Here is a 17,066-nt window from a genome sequence, read left to right as displayed (position 1 = left end):
CAAAAATATATCAGAACATTAAAAAAAATACTATTGTTTCTGTCACAAAGCCAGAGTAGGTCTACAGTAATTGCTGTCTCAAAAGTAAGTTCCCCAAATTTCTTTGACTGTATATCTTTGTATAGTCAAGTGTGTGATTTTATTGAATTGGAAAAAGATATCTTAAAAAAATATAAAAACAGCTGGAATGATATAGATCTAGAACTTCAGGACTTTGAAACAAATGACTATCAAAGACATAATAAGGAGAAACAGAAATAGAGGGGAAAAGTCCATGAAAATAAATGAATAACAAATCTGGCAAATACTTTTAAAGTGGTGAAAGAAGGACACTTAAACATTTTCTTTTAATTCTTTTTTTTTCTTAGAAATATGAAAATAATGGCAAATGATCACAATGGCAATTTCCATATGTCACATGTAAAACCAAATCCAAACCAAAGAACAATACAATCATACTACGTATACTTTTTTCACTTGTTATAACTCGGGCATACAGAGTTTGTTAAATGCAGTTACATAACTTAATTTATCTATTCTAATCTACCATTTCAATTGAATAAAAATATTCTAATAAAACTTTTTGAAAAATCAACCCACTGTGGTTTTATTATCATGCGAAAAAGTCTTCACAATGGATTTGAATTCTATAATGTAAAATTAATAAAAAAATAAAAATAAAAAAACCCAACCCATAAAAACACTCAGATAATGCTATTCCACATCTTTATACTCATTTTCTCTTCAATGACAAGTGCGAGGCCTCCCATGGATCTCTCTAAAACCAGCTCTAAAAATAACCCAGTGGGAAAACCCAACATACTATATAACATAACATTCTTGATGCAGTAGTGCCTGCATACATGATTCAACATTGACAAAAGCGCTTAACTATCAAAGGGTGTTGCAACAAGTGGGTGGTTGATTTATAGGAACCTGTTCACATGAAATATTTAATAACATGCCACTGGGGTGACACAACATTTGCTCCTGCAACAATTGCTATGGTCTTACTATATCACTGGGTATAGGGTTAGAGTTAGGATTGTAATTGAGTTTTTGGTTCAGAATAATGTAAAGATAAGGATAGGACTTTATTCTAATAGTTTTGGAGGTTAGGCTTTACATTTGGCTAATCGTGCATATTTTCCATCGCAGCGATTGTTGCCAGAGAAAAATGTTGTGGAACCGCCACTGGTTATAATAACAATAATAATGTTTTATTTACCCAGGGTAGCCACATCAATCATAAGACTGCTCTTCTCGCGGGCCCTGCATAACACAATATGTTATTATTACCCTTCTCCAATCTAAATGCTGAGCGCCAAGCAAGAAGGCAGAAGGTCCCATTTTTATAAGTCTTTGGTATGACTCGGCCGGGGATCGAACCCACGACCTCCCGTTCATGAGGCGGACGCTCTACCACTGGGCCACCATGTCCCGGTACTTTTTTTAGTATACAGTTTGGCACACAAGAACCGACATAGCAGCAAGGTTTATGTTGCACAATCAAGGGAGCCATTTGTGAAGAGTTTTCCCCACACTAACAACTGTTAAAAGCTACTGAAATACTAGCATCTGATTGGCTGTGAGGAGATTTGCCAATGAAAATCAGAGACAAGCACTGACAATCCCTACTTCATGACACAAGTATCAAGAACCCATTGCCTGCTGGAACTGGGTAGTCCCTGTATAAAACCGGTATTGCAGAATTCAGTATTTAACGGATATCCTCTGTAAAGGTGCTGCATAAATCAAATCATTCTTTAAATTATAATTTGTAAAATTGTACATTAATAGTTCTTATTATTGATTAGCAGAATGTCAAGGGATGATTAACCCATGACAGTGAACGGTTTGTATTGGCGATAATATGCTGATATTTTCAAAATATATAATACCCCAGTGCACCTCTTTTGAAGCTTTGTATAATTATGTTGATATCTCACCTTGGAAATGTATGTATATATGCAAATGTACTTTGTTTGAGAAGTGAAATAAAAGAATGTCAGAATGAACAGGTAAAATGAAGAAGGAGCAATTTTCAGTATGGTTTGAGAGGCTTTGATGGGAGGAAACTGCCCCGTGTGAACAACCCCAAATCAAGCTTGTGACTCCGGAAGTGGAAAGCTATCACCATCAATAAACCTAGTGCTATGGTAATTAGGAAAACATCATATACAAGACAATGAGACAAATAAAATTTCATTGCATAGTACTCGTGTTTTCACTTTTACCAAGTTAGGTATAAAGAAAATGAGTGCATTCATGTCATGTATTTTCTTTGGGCCTTGATAAGATAGCATTTGTAGAAGTGACCTTCGCTCTATCACAGGTGATAAAGAACAATATCTGTTTGGCCTATGTCCATGCAATCTCTGCTAAAAAAAAAATCTTTGTCCGGAACAAACAACATTTACATACTCTAGTTCCATTCATGGAAAGAGTTGTACAAACACGGGGAATTTCAAGCTCTATCTCTTTTCCCGCCAAGATGGCCTTAGATAGTAGGGGATTCCCACACACGTGCTCTCATGAGCGTACTTGTACATGGATGTTGATATAAATTGGGTGGAACAAGCACAAGCATGGTTCTTTTGTCACTCCTAGAAGACTAAACCTTGAGTAGGTATGAGGATGACGAATCAAACAATGCATGATTTTATTTAGCAAAGGAAACTTTAACACCCCCAGTGTTTGAAGAGAATAAATAAGGATATATTTGGACCATTTTTGCATGTAATATATACTACAATACCAAAGATGAAGTGTCAGATCACTCTGGCGCCATTTCATGTCCACACATATCACCTTACCAATTGAATTAAATTTGGGTCATGGGTCAAGAGGTGATTTTTGCTTTTGTGTCGCCTTTTCAACTTCAAAAGTCTCTTTCTCTCTAACTATACACCCTATGGTAGTAAAAGTATTTTCTGAAAGGAAATTGCTGACCAAATAATCATATTTCTGTCCAGTAAAGAGTCAGACCTTTTTTAACAAGATATAATTTTATTGGGTTTATGGTCAAGAAATTACTTCAAAATCAACCAGAACTTATGCAAAATCTCCCCCCCCCCAAAAAAAGGAGAAATTTATATATGTGTGCTATTATTGTCTGCATTTTCTATTACATTGTGGGTATATCTGCTGTGTTAATCTGATTTAAGGTATAAAACAATTTTAATATTAATTATGAATAAGACTAAGGAATACTTAAAGATTCTACACATACTGTTGGTGTGAATGTCTCTGACCTGGGTCATTTGACCTTTAAGATCTGTAACAATACCAAGTATCGCTTTCATCCTACAACATAGTAGCAATCACATTATCTGTTTTTTCTTTTTACACAAAAGCTACATAGAAATTGAAAATAATTATGACAAAAATATGTGGCAATATGGAAGAATTGTTTGGGAAAGTGAAAATTTCGACAATTTTTCTATTTCTTTTTCAATGTTTTTTACCTTATTTTTTGTTTTTAAATAGGACATTGCCAAACTTATTTTCAATCAATAAACAGTAAAGAAGAATGTTCTACTTTAAATTTGATAACAAATCTGTAGTTGGAAGTCAAGTTTTCACAAAAATATGAACGTTTACCAATTTGGCCATGCATCTTGAACTCGCCCCACAAAAGGGTTTGTGCTGGCGACAATCTGGCACCACCCATGGTGCTCTATCTTTTCAGACGTGTATTAAACTCAAGTTCTATAATACAATAGAGCAATGAATTTTTCTAGATTATTGGCCAATGAGTCCAGCTTTAAGATGATACCAAATTTGTTGGTATAGCTCTTTTGGTTTTAAAAATATTTAGGAATAACTCTACAAATTAACCAAAATATGTAACACCACCCTTTTTGGTGGGCGACCTCATAACACATGCAACAATGTAAAGTCACAAGGTATAGAATAAAATCAATAAAGAACAACTTGACTTAAACAGTTTCACCACATCAAAAATAGACCATGGGCCAAGGCCTGTTTTCTTGCTTAGTTTTTTTTTATTCCCTGGTTCAAAATTATGAAAGAAATCAATATAAATCACAACTTGACTTAAACAGTTATATCACCTCATCAAAAATAGACCATGGGCCAAACCCTGTTTTCTTGCTTACTCTTTTTAATTCCCTGGCCCAAACTTAAAAGAACATAAATATGTGCTAGATAAAAATAGCGAAAAAATGTCAAAGTTGCAACCGCTTATGACAAGGATGTGAGGGAAATTTCTGGCTCTGAGCCAGAATTACCACTTAACGACCAATGAATGCACTTCTACAAGTCATGTCCAGCACACTGTCGCAACGCAACTTACTACGATCCCCATCGTGGAATCATCTGATTGGCCTGTGCCCCCCAAAAGAGGGGCGGAGATTAGGGGTGGGAGTTGACTTTATTTTCGATTGCGAAACTTGCAGATGGACAAAAGGCACGATAGGATAGTATATGATAGAAAATGCAGATGCATGTTCACAGATTACAAAGTTGATAAATTCTGATGAAGCAAACATATATACAGTAAATGAATCAATGATTGCACTATAAAATAATATAACAATAAATGAGCTAATCCACGATGGAAATAAACTGAACCGCAGTTTATAATCTTCTTCATAAACTTCTAATTGTCTTACAGGCCACATAGCAATCATAGTTCATTCATTTTGTACTGCCGTCTACAATCCATTATTTATTATGTGGAGGCGATGTGCATGAGGGCACAAGTTACCCCTCTCCTCTCTTTTCTTTTTCTCAAAAACTAACACAATAATATTATATATTTGATAAATCATTTTCTTTTTTCCAATATTTTCCCTTATCTTCCATTGACTATGTTAAACCAATTTGGTAAGTACAGATCTGTGTATCTAGTAGAACCTTCAGGAGCCCCTCCAGGGTAATTCCATAAAATGATCAACCTTTTTGTACGTTTGACCCCTATTTTTCTCAAGTTTTACTTCACTTCGTAACCTGACCAAGTCATGGTTCTTTGAGAACTTTACAGACTTTCAAAAGAACAAGAAATCAAGAGACAGAAAATTTCATGAAGGTCCAACATATAGGGGGTCGGACGTACATATGTTATGGAATTGCCCTTCATTGAGTCCATTCCCAATTAATTTGGTAGATGTGATTTCTTTTTATTCACTATATATATATTTACATGACAAGTGTACATAACATTTATCACACATTGCCTAATGATGCATATCCATTTACATAAAGTTCCTAATTTTTCACAGCTCGATAATTGATACAAGCTTTGGAAGGGCACAATCACTCAGTTGAAAAAGTCTTATACATTCTTGGCCCATCTTTAAAACTTTTAAAGTGGTTGTTGCAAGAAAATATTTGCAATCAATTGCAAATTCTGATGCAAATTTACAATTGATAGATCAACTGTAACAAGTGGAACGCCTCTGGCAGTCTCGCCTGCATTACGCAATTCGATATAGCAGCAGTGCTGCCTTTGAAAAGCTAATGAATAATGAGGGTATTCAGGGATACATTACTGCTCTTATATCCAAGTTTCATAAACTAGATCCATGAAGACAATTCCTCAAATACCCCCAACATGGCCCAAGTTCGTTGACCCTAAGTGACCTTTTACCTTGTTCATGTGACCTGAAACTCGCACATGATATTCAGGGACACATGTTTGCTCTTATGTCCAAGTTTCATGAACTAGATCCATAAACTTTTAAAGTTATGACAATTCCTCAAATAACCCCAACATGGCCAAAGTTTGTTGACCTTAAGTGACCTTTGACCTTAATCATGTGACCTGAAACTCAGGCAGGATCTTCAGTGATACACTATTACCCTTATGTCTAAGTTTTATGAACTAGGTCCAGAAAATTTCTAAGTTATGATATTTCAAAAACTTAACCTTGGTTAAGATTTCGATATGGAGTCCCCCAACATGGTCTAAGTTCATTGACCCTAAATGACCTTTGAACTTGGTCATGTGACCTGAAACTCAAGCAGGATGTTAGTAATACTTGATTACCCTTATGTCCAAGTTTTATGAACTAGGTCCATATACTTTTTAAGTTATGATGACATTTCAAAAACTTAACCTTGGTTAAGATTTCAATGTTGACGCCGCCGTAGGAAAAGCGGCGCCTATAATCTCGCTCTGCTATGTAGGCGAGACAACTAGAGGAAATATTTCAAGTGCAAATGTGCAATTGATGGTCAGACTTATAATTAATCTTAACCCAAAATTGACTTGCAATTGATTGTAAGTTCCATGTAGTGCCCATAAGTCCATTTACCGATGACTTTTTGTGTGTTTGTCCAAACTTACTGGAAATGGAATATGACTGTAAAAAAAAAATGAAATTGAAAGATTGTATGGAAGAAGAATAGATAAAGAAATTCAAGAGGAACAAAGGGAAAAGTCAAGGTTTTCTTGTTGATACTCTTGCTTTGAAAGGAATAAGCTTTGAGTTAACAGTATTACGCACAAATATTACGCTACTGCTAACTTAAATGGTTTTTAGTTATTTTTAATAATATTACAATGATATCAAGCAAATAAAATTTGTGATAGAAGCAGTTAGCATAGATCCGCTCATGCTTTCTATTCATATGTGGGGAGGGAGGAATGACAGGTGAAAGTGAATGGATAAACTATCACTTTGGAGGTGTCTGGATGCACATGTAATTATCTTTTTGCTCAAGAGAGATATAGCTTCTACATTCATATTGAGGAGGAAATGATAGTTTGATTCATCGGCCAAAACCAAAAGATGAATATTTGCTTTTCATGTCACATCGGAAACGACCCAAGTCGGTGAGCGGAGTAGTAGAGCAGAAGTGGGAGAGAAGTCTTGACGTTTCAGGCAGGTTGACTGTCCATCTCCAAGAGACCGACTCAAGCCAGCCTTCTCTCATCTACTCAAGTCTCTCTCACCTCACCAACTCATCCTACCTACTACTCAAGCTTTCCAATCCTTCTGGTTTACAGTCCTTAAAATACACTCAATTAAAAAAGATGATCTGCTTTCTAGCTTACGCGTTCTTGCATCTCTATTTTACTTCTACCTCTATCAACTTTTATTTCAGATCTTTCTAGCACTGTACACATGATGTATTGTAAACGGTTCCATGACATTCAACCCTGGGTTTAGCACTAGACCCTACCCTAAACCTAATATGAAACCCTATTACAACCCTAACCCTACATTTTAGACGAAATTAAGCCTGGAGCAATTATTGCAGGAGCAAATGTTGGGTCACCGCCGTAAACCACTTTCGCGATTGGTATGCTCAGTTGTTCACAGACAAAGGTGTGTGCTGGTCTATATCACAATACATCCTGCATTTTAAAAGCTGATTAATATTAATGACACAATACAATGAAGAAGCCCCCATTCCCTATGAATTCACATGTTCCAAACAAATAAAGAAATGTACCAGATTTTTCAAACACTTGCTTAGAATTCCTCCAGTAATCTATTTGTGGTTTTGTCATTCCATTTCAGGTTTGATGAATTTTCTCTATTCAATTCTGTGATTAGCGGTTTAAGAATACTATGCAGATATAGATCGCTCACGTACTTGTGGTTTCTGCATTGAACAAACAAGAATGTACTTTGTATGATAAGAGGGCGTATCACAAAATGTAAAGTCTTGACTATAAAAAAACCATGCTATTTATAGATATCACATTCAACACTCATTGATTAACAGTAGAGTGAGTCCAATGAGCATGATCAATACAGCGATACATTTTTAAACACGTATTATGAAAATTTAAGAGTGATCAGGGATGATGTTAGGAAGGATAGGAATGTAGCCGCCTAGTACAAACCTGCCTTGACCCCATGTGATGAGCTGATAACAAGATAATGTGTTCTAAACAGGTGTTTCAACAATACAGACATTTTCATTTGGTGACAGTTTCTCAGAGTAACATGATAAGCTCAGATTCTGACTTGGCTTGTCCAGTTCTTAATGATGCATTCGTACGTTTGTGGGCATAACGGGAATCAGTGAACAGAACCATAATTTGAGTTACATTAAAAGTTTATTATCTCAGACTCACGAAAGAAAACGCACATGTTATATGTTCAAAATTATAAATCTTCCAAAATGAGTAAGCTCTAAAATAGCGCAATTTGTAGGAAAATCATGAAATTTAATCGATTTTGTAATTAATTATAAAATTGTTTGTCTTTTTATCATGATTGTTTTATATTACTTTGGCATGAAAATATCACAAGGGATTCCCTTTTGTTGTCCACAACTTATTTGAAACTTGCTAAAGAAATTGATCCAAAACAAGGCTTCAAGCAGAAAAATAGTAAAGACTGATATTTTGCTTCTGCAGAAGCTAGCCGGCTCCGAAGGGTTAACATCGGCACGCTACATGGAATATCAAACCCTGTGGAATGCTTTGTCAATGATTGGTATGCTTTTGTATTCCTATAGTTGTTTGAATGTATTGTGCTCGAGTTTCCTATCCTTCCTAGCACATCCCTGGTGTGATTTACAGACCATTTGTGAAAACGAACCCCCCCCCCCCAATGTAAAGAACAAAATATATATTGATTTTCCATACCTTTAAAATGGATATGGATTTCAATAGATGCAGGTAAATATTTGTATCAAAGACCCCCCCCCCCCTTGCTCTATGGTTTCTATGCCCCCAACCCCCCCCCCCCCCCAAAAAAAAAAGGAACATGGATGTTCCACATATTCATTGTTCAGGCTATGTTATTTCACCATAAAATTTGCTTGTGGATTTTCCATCCCATTTCAGATATTGAAAAGCCCTTTCTCTATTCAAATGCAAGTTTGGTGGTTTCAAGAATGCCTGCGTTGATCACGCATGTATGATTTTTCTATTTACCTTTGTTCTTTTCCCAATACATTTGCATTATACATACAGAAAAGAGCCTCATAAGAAGGGGAGGGGACCCAATGAACAAACAAGAATGTATTTTGAATGACATTCACATATTTTTTTATCAGAAAAGTTTTCATGAATCCAATACTTTGTAAAGCAAGATATCAAATTCCATAATACTCTTTAAAATTCAGTTCCCACATTTTCATACCCATTTACCTTGTATCTATTCAAAACTTTATAACTCTTTACATAACAAAATATATGCTGATACACATACAATATATACTGAGCACCTAGCTAGAAGGCAGTAGCTTCCCCCTTTTACAGATCTTTGATATGATCAGACTTGAACCCATGACCTTCCAGTACTAAGCGCATCCACTGAGCCAAACCTTGCTGAGTCACATGTCCAGTCACAAGGACCTCAGGTGGACATTCAGACTTGTGCACACATTCGTATTAATTCAGTGATTTTTCAATTTATGCAACTGGTGCTAAGCCTACTGTTCGTTTACAGGATATACCAGCCAATCACGACTCTGATTATTTCGCGCCATTTCTTCATTTAAGATTCCGATTCACTTTGTTTGATTTGCTTTCTGTTTATTTTGCTCTTCATAAGTGCAATACAGATAACTCTGAGCTTGTCTTTATTCAGCGCCATTTTGACAAACATAGAAATGAGGCATGTTATCAAACTACCTCATAACAGTTTATATTAATGTGAAAAACCTTCAATATTTCCTCTTACATAAACAATAAGTTGAAAGAGTTCAATTGGAAACTATTCTTGTACTTTCCATAAATTTGAGGGACAGAGGAACATACAATAGGTATCTAAAATAGTTTCAAGGTTAACATTGTGGGGGTGTTCAGTGAAGTAGGCCAGGTTATGCTTTGGTGTTGTACATGCACTAACCAAGGATGCATGTATGAGGTGATATTTAGTGGTGTGATCAACATGTATGACACTCATTCATTGGCCAATGACTTCAGTTTGATGAGATAATGATTCTCTATCAATTCCATTCTGATCAGTAAGTGCTATGCAGTAGAATACAGGAGGGAATGACTAAAAGCTCACAACAGTGTTTGCCGTTTCTAGGTCACTACTGCTTTATTCAGTATCTACTATTTTGTAAGAGTTCTGCTGAAATCATTTAGAGTTCTGTCAAAATCATTCAGAGTTGTGTTAAAATAATTCAGAGTAAAGTTAAAATCATTCACTACTTCTCTTCTTGCTATTGCATCCACAGGCCATCTGACTGACATGAAAATGGATGACATGATGTGCCGATATGCCGATGTGTTGGAGACTAGAGGGCGCCATTCGTCTAAACTAAGCAGGAGCTAGCATATTATAGGGAAGTTGATCTTTTGTTTAAGATCATCTTACACTATTTAAACCTCCTCTTTAACCATATTATATATTGTTTTCCTTTAAAAAATGTAATGGGTTTAGAAATGCCAAAGCCAAAAATAAGTTTGTCCTCTACTTTAAGCAAATATCTTGCATTAGCATCAGGATCCCATTTTACAAAACCTGTTGGTCCATGTTCTGGACTCTGGTCTAAAGTTGTGGTTTAAAATTATGGGAAGCCAATTGCGTCACAAACTAGGCACACAGCGAGTGAATTTGGGACAATATAACTATTTTAACCATTAAATGTCTATAAACAGTTCAAATTCAATTTATCAGATCATTTGAAGATTGAATCATTCATAGCTGTCTTGGAATAATGAATTAAAATACAGGTGTAGTTGTTCCTGTTATGAAAGCATTTAGCTTCGCATAGCTTTAGCATGGAGTTAGACAAAGGATTAAGTTAAAGGTAATAGACAGTAGTTGCAGCAAACAATCATTTTATGAGAAAGCTTGTGTAAATCAAGGTTAATTGTCAAAATATTATCATACATCTAGATCTGGTACATTAATGTAAACTTATCTTTGTAAAATCATGAAATCTTAGCTCAAAATCGATAATTCTGATGATCGCTAACACAGAAAAGCATATTAATTTGCTTCAAAAAATACCCAACAATTTATGGAATTCTGTGCTTATTTTGCTCATTTCTCAGCAATTACACACTTTCTTCCTGAGCTATTTGGCCTATATATTTTATTCATACATACAAACACTTGGGTGGTAATTTTGTTGGATTCTGTTCAAATTTATTTTAAGATCGTTACCACAACTGGTTTTTATCAGTATTTAGAATACATGTCATAATGCTTACTAACTCTTGAAACCCACAACTGCTTGATTACGTTCAAAGAAAGTGTTGCAAGCCATGATGAATGTGATTTACTTGAAAGACTGAAAGAAAACACTGATTTAATCTGCATGTGATAAAAAGCAGTGTGTAGGATGGGAGCAAGAATGAGAATGAATTCAACTGAATGGACACTATTTGTTTAGTTCATACCGAGTGTTGACCAGAATGGAAAGAAGCGAGGCCAGCATTAGTGATGTGACAGCGGTAGACCGGAGCGCGGAAAAGTTTGAACAGGATTTAATACCTGACAATAGCTCTTGAAATCATCGGCATACAATATACAACTTTTATGATTCAAGATCGGCTGTAAAGGGTGCATATTCTTTTCGTAAATCACATAGATCTGATAGAACTTACTTGTTGAGGAATGGTTCGATGAGGTTTGACGTCGGAGACACTCTTGGCTTGGGTGGGGTCAGGAAGGATCCCAGGTAGTTTGCCATGGTCGCAAAGCACACACCGGTAATATAAGCATCGTACGCAGCCTCGTGGAACTTCTGATTCACCGTGTAGTCAGTGAAATTTGTGGGTGGTATCACTGTGAATCAAATTGCAAAAGGAAATGGCGACTGATAATGTGGTACCTTTATATCAGGAACTAATCAGGGAAAAGTTAACCCGGGGATCGGGCAATTTTTACCCTAAAATGCTCAAATGAGCCCTAAAAATAAAAGAGCTCCAGAAAATCCCCATTTACTGCAATGTTAAAATTTATACAACATTGAAGATTTAGGTAGTAGTTGAGAAAGTAGCCCCCCCCCAAAAAAAAAAAAAAAATTAATTTTTCCCTGAAACTCATTATGTTTAAGCACTATATCAATAACAAAACTTCTACTTTTTATGTAAAACTAGATACATCAATGAGAACAATGTTGCTAAGTACTATACAAATATTCCGTCCTTCGATTCTGACTTTTCTCCACACAATGTGTGATCTTTCTCCACTCCCAGGGGAGCAAAAGTTTCCAAACTCAATTGCTAAGTATATGACATCTGCTGTTGCATCCTACCAGGTACCTATTTAACACTTGGGTGGATCGAAGCAAAGTGTGGACTGATGCCTGTGAAAGTACTCTACACATGTGCTGTATCGTACACCTGAGAGCTGTTTTGTATGCCTGTTCATAGAATTGTGCACATGACTGGAACACATTCTTGTGTTATTAAAAACAGATTCTCAGTTAGTTTAATCTGCACCAGCTTCAGTTGAAATATGATATTTCCTTGATTAAAATACTTTTTTTTACCAAACATGCAAATCTAGAAATTTCACTGGTTGTTGGAGTAAGTTTAAACAAGGAATAACTTAATTTGTACAATAAAAATATCATCCAATCTATGAATATAATCCTTTTTCCTTTGATTGTTGAAGAGTTGACTGCGTACCTATGTGTGGTCTTCTGAAAGGCTCCTCATCACACTTGCACATCAGATCAGTCAGGCCTGTGATTGGAAAGAGTTCCTGCAAGAAAAATAGAGATGATGATGATAAATGGGTGATTTCAAGTCCGGTTTTGGTGTTGGATTGATTCCCCTTGGCCCAAAACCTATTCTGAGTTTATAAAACTGATCAAGATCACATTATTGACATCTCAACAACTATTGAGTGACTCTGCAGGACCATCTTCATTTTGTGTTTGGTGTTATACTCGTGTAAAAATTGACCTAACACCAAAAGGTCAACACTGAACTTGAAATCACCCGATGTGTAGTTGGATTTAGATACATGACTACTGAAAGCTGACAGTCCCTGTACACTGCCTATTAATGAATTTTAAACTCAACAGCTTAAAAAAAGAGATGAGTTACCTGCAATACACGTAGTTGGTTAGTTAGTTAGTAATTTAGGATGCTCAGTAAAAAGTTGGCCACGATAGTCAGTAAACCCTACATAAACATTTATTTACAAGGTGAGTTCAGAACACCAAAATTAAACTATTGCTTAATAATGAAATTTCAAAAATAATAATTAAAAATAAAAATAGAAAAAAAATTGCTTATCACAAGACATAAACAATATCCTCACAAAATGTCATCATTCTCAATATCACTGCATCATTAGGGATGGTTACGGAGCACACCCATTTAAGATACTTTAGATCATTACCAGGTTAATTTCAAGTGTGTATGTGTGTGCTTTGACCCAAAAAAAGTTATTGCTAATGAATACATTATTTATTGTCACAAATAATAAATAACAAATAATAAGTAATAATAATAATAATAATAATAATATTGCTTGAGTACACTTTCAATCATTCTGAAATCTTCAAAATAATCCTAACTGCTTGAAAATATCACCTGCACCTAAAGTAACAATGCAAACTCTATACACATGTACATGTATATTCAACATCAACCTGTATATTCAAATATCTGCTGGCTATTCCCACTATCTTTCACATGCACAAAAATGTTTATTTAGTTTATGAAATGTATACATCATTTTATGACTTCCAAGTAAATTTAAATAAATAAAGAAACTGACTGTTATGATCAAAATAAAGTTCTACTAAAAATAAACTTTGATCAGAAATTATCAAGGCACTTAATGGTTACTGACAGGAAGCAATAAACTTTTATCAGCAGTTTTTTTTAGATTGATTTTGCATTTTAAACATGAACAAAAATCAACACCTACAAAGTGAATTTGAAGACAACATCGTAATGTTTTTGAGAAAATGTTAAACTTAAAGTGACTTTTAAGACTAAAAGGTGTAGCAAGAAATTAATTGGCAATTAATAATAAAAGAAAAAAAATGCAAGTGGTATATGAAATTTAACAAGAGCAAATAAATCTCTCATTTCTGGATTAAAGGGGGTGAATGGTTCACCAAGTTTTGCAATAAAGTGCAGGTTCAGAACCTGCACTTTATTGTGAAACTTGATGTTTTGGTTTACAGTTTACCATGTGGATAGTCCTGAAAAAGACTGTTGGGATGGTGGAATAAAGAGAAGTTGATGAGAAATTAAAACAAAAGAGATTGAAAAGTAATTATAAGACAAGAAAGTTATGGATGAGAGACAAGAATGTTCTTTTTAAGACATGAGGTGAAGTTCTTGAAATAACTGTAAATCAAATAAGATATGACAGCTTTAGAGCAGCAAAAAGGACTACTTCATAATTTCAGAGCAGTTTGGCTGCCTGACATCACTCAATCCCTTCATTCCATCATCCCAACAATCCTTAAAGTTTTAGGAGCCAACCACATGGTTAACTACACACCTCGTCTTTGCTATCGGCACCACCATGTTAACCTTCAAATAACATCAAACTTGCAATCGTTTGTAAAGTTTCTTGGAATGAATCTTAACCCGTTGACTACTGTATTCTGCAATTCCCATAAACTTTGTACAGGTATCACCTGGATCCAGTTGGCAATGGGTTAGGAAACAAGGGTACAATTATGAGACACCACATGTAGAGTGAATTCCCCAAGACCTTTAAAAAAAAGTAAATCAATGTATTTGTTTAGGAATAGATAGCAACATCGTAAAACAATGAAACCATTCTGTTTTAATCCCAACTACCCATGTTTGATACCCAAGTGATACTAACCTTGAAAGGTTGGGTATTGGCCATGACCTTGGTGTCTAGTAACCTTGAGAAGACACAACCAACCATTGACTTGAATTCAACAAGGGTCTGAATATCAGAGAGAGAGGAGAGAATACATAAAACCAGAGAGGTGAAGGGAAGGGGAGAGTCAGAGCAAAATATGAAAGGAATGAGAAAATAGCAATATAGAGAAAGGGAGGATGAGAAATATGCATGGGACAGAGAGGAAGGGAAAGGCAAGAAGAGATTATTTCAGCAATGAAAAGTATATATCAAATTGGTACAATGAAATACAACTTAATAATGAACATAAACGAGTAAAGATTGACCATCATGAAGAGATAAAGAGATAGAGGCAGAAGGGAAACGGCAAAAGAAATACAATGAAAATTACTGGTAAGTCAGACCTGATTATTATCAACCATTTATATGATGTTTTCTTTTCTCTCGATTCCTCCATTCCATAAAACAAGAAAGTCAAAATTTATACAAGATAGATTAAACCTTACAAATGTTTAAGCCATGTACAACCAGGCTATTGCCGGGAATCCCACTCACGCACCTCTCTTCCAATCCTCCAAGATTTGGGAAAGCCACAGTGAAATCTCTCTACTGCTATCAAGTCATGGACACAATTCTTACTGCCCAGGGGGGCCAGTCAAATGTATTGCTATACACACGCATGGCCAAATTATTTCCAAACACCCCCTAAACAAGTTTTTCTCCGTGTGCAAAATAACCCCCTAAACAAGTTTTTCGCGGGCTTCATTTTTCACATTTTGGCCCCTAAACAAGTTGTCACCAGAATATGACCCCACAGAAAAAGCTTGGGGGGAAAAAACATACCCTAAATACGTTCGACCCTGCGATTGACCATTGACCAGTCTGTCAAAACTACCCCTTTTTTTGAAAATCGGTGTTTTTGATACCCTTAACGAGTGCATGCGCGGCCCGCGTCCAAAACTGAAAAAACACCCCTTTAAACGCGTTTTTTTGGTCACGCGTGTGTACAGCAATATATCTGACTGGCCCCCGGGTCTTACTAAGGCACCTGAAACCAAGGGTGGTATTCTGAAAACGTTCTTATCTTTGTTCTTATCTTTTATCTTATCTCATTGAGATAAGAGGACGCTAAAATCATTGCAAATCGGTATTCTGAAAATCTTCTTAACGCGTTCTTATCTCTGTAAGGACTGCCTCCTTCTTATCATCAACACGCCCATTTTTAAGATATTACCAATCAAAATGCGGCTTATATTGGCAGTTTAACCAATAGAAGCGTTCCTTATGTCAAGAGAATATCAAGGGCGCTGCGCGTACACTGTTTCTGGCGCATTGCGCGAAATAGGCATTTTATGCGCAATTACTGATTATTATTTCGAGACACGTGCACATAATAAAGAAAGAAAGAAAGTAAAGAAAAAGGGTAAAGAAAGCAGTTGCGAATAAAGAATAAAACAGGAAGAAAGAAAGTAAGTAGGTAAGTAAGAAGACAGAAAAGGGTCAGAATGAAGCAGAAATTTAAAATATAAAAGAAACAAAGCAGAAAACAATGAAAGAAAGAAAAGGTAAACGAACGAAAGCAAGCAAAAAGAACTTAAAAGAAAATTAAAAAATCAAAAGAAATAAAAAAGAATGAATAAAAGAAAGAAAAGGGAGAAATAAATAGAACGATAATCAATGATAAAAAGAGGAATAACAAATTGAAGGAAAAATAAAGTAGGAAAAGGAAAGAAACTTAAAGAAAAAAAACGAAAAAGGACAAAATAAAAATATTAAAAAGGATAAAATGAAGGAATAAAGAACCCAAAAAAGTTAGAAAAAACAAATAAAAGAAAGTAAAAAAAAAGAGAAAAGGAAGTAATAAAAAAATGTTAGGGAAGGAAGAGAGAAAAATGGAAAATGAAACAAAGAAATAAAGAAAGAGAGAAAGAACGAAAGAGATAAGAGAGAGAAGATAAAAAATGAAAGGAAAATTAAAGACTAAAGAAAGATAAAAAGAAAGGTAAATTCAAAGAAGGAAAGAAAAAGAAAGGGCATATAAAAAGGCAGGAAAAATGAAGAATGAATGGAAAAAAAAAGAAAACAAAGAAAGATTAATAGAAAAAATAAAGAAAAATATTTTTTTTAATTAATAGAAGAGAAAATATAGAACGAATGAAATAAGAATGAGCGAAAAAAAATAGAATAAAGAAAGAAAGAAGAAAGTAGGCCTAAATAAGGCACACATTTTGTATCATCATTAAGCAGAAATAAAAAGAATGAAAGAAAGAGCAAACGAACGAGGGAAAAAAAAGAACTATAAAATGAAAGAAACTATAACAGAAAGAAAAAAATGAGGGGGAAAAAAAATTAAGGGAAGGAGGA

General features: G+C 35.1%; 1 protein-coding gene across 1 annotated transcript in view; it reads right to left on the bottom strand.

The window, feature by feature from the left end:
- Positions 1–11,487: 11,487 nt before the first annotated feature.
- Positions 11,488–17,066, bottom strand: part of LOC129270091 (poly(A)-specific ribonuclease PARN-like) — a 28,004-nt gene continuing 22,425 nt past the window's right edge. The window contains exons 12-14 of the mRNA XM_054907499.2: positions 14,700–14,786; positions 12,527–12,602; positions 11,488–11,678 (exon numbers count right to left, since the gene is read on the bottom strand). Of these exons, the coding sequence (XP_054763474.2) occupies positions 11,494–11,678; positions 12,527–12,602; positions 14,700–14,786 (348 nt within the window). The 3' untranslated portion in view covers positions 11,488–11,493. The remainder of the gene's footprint in view (positions 11,679–12,526; positions 12,603–14,699; positions 14,787–17,066) is intronic.

This window comes from Lytechinus pictus, chromosome 10 (genome assembly GCF_037042905.1).
Source record: "Lytechinus pictus isolate F3 Inbred chromosome 10, Lp3.0, whole genome shotgun sequence".
Classification (NCBI taxonomy): Eukaryota; Metazoa; Echinodermata; class Echinoidea; order Temnopleuroida; family Toxopneustidae; genus Lytechinus; species Lytechinus pictus.
This window is presented reverse-complemented; position numbering and strand designations above follow the sequence as displayed.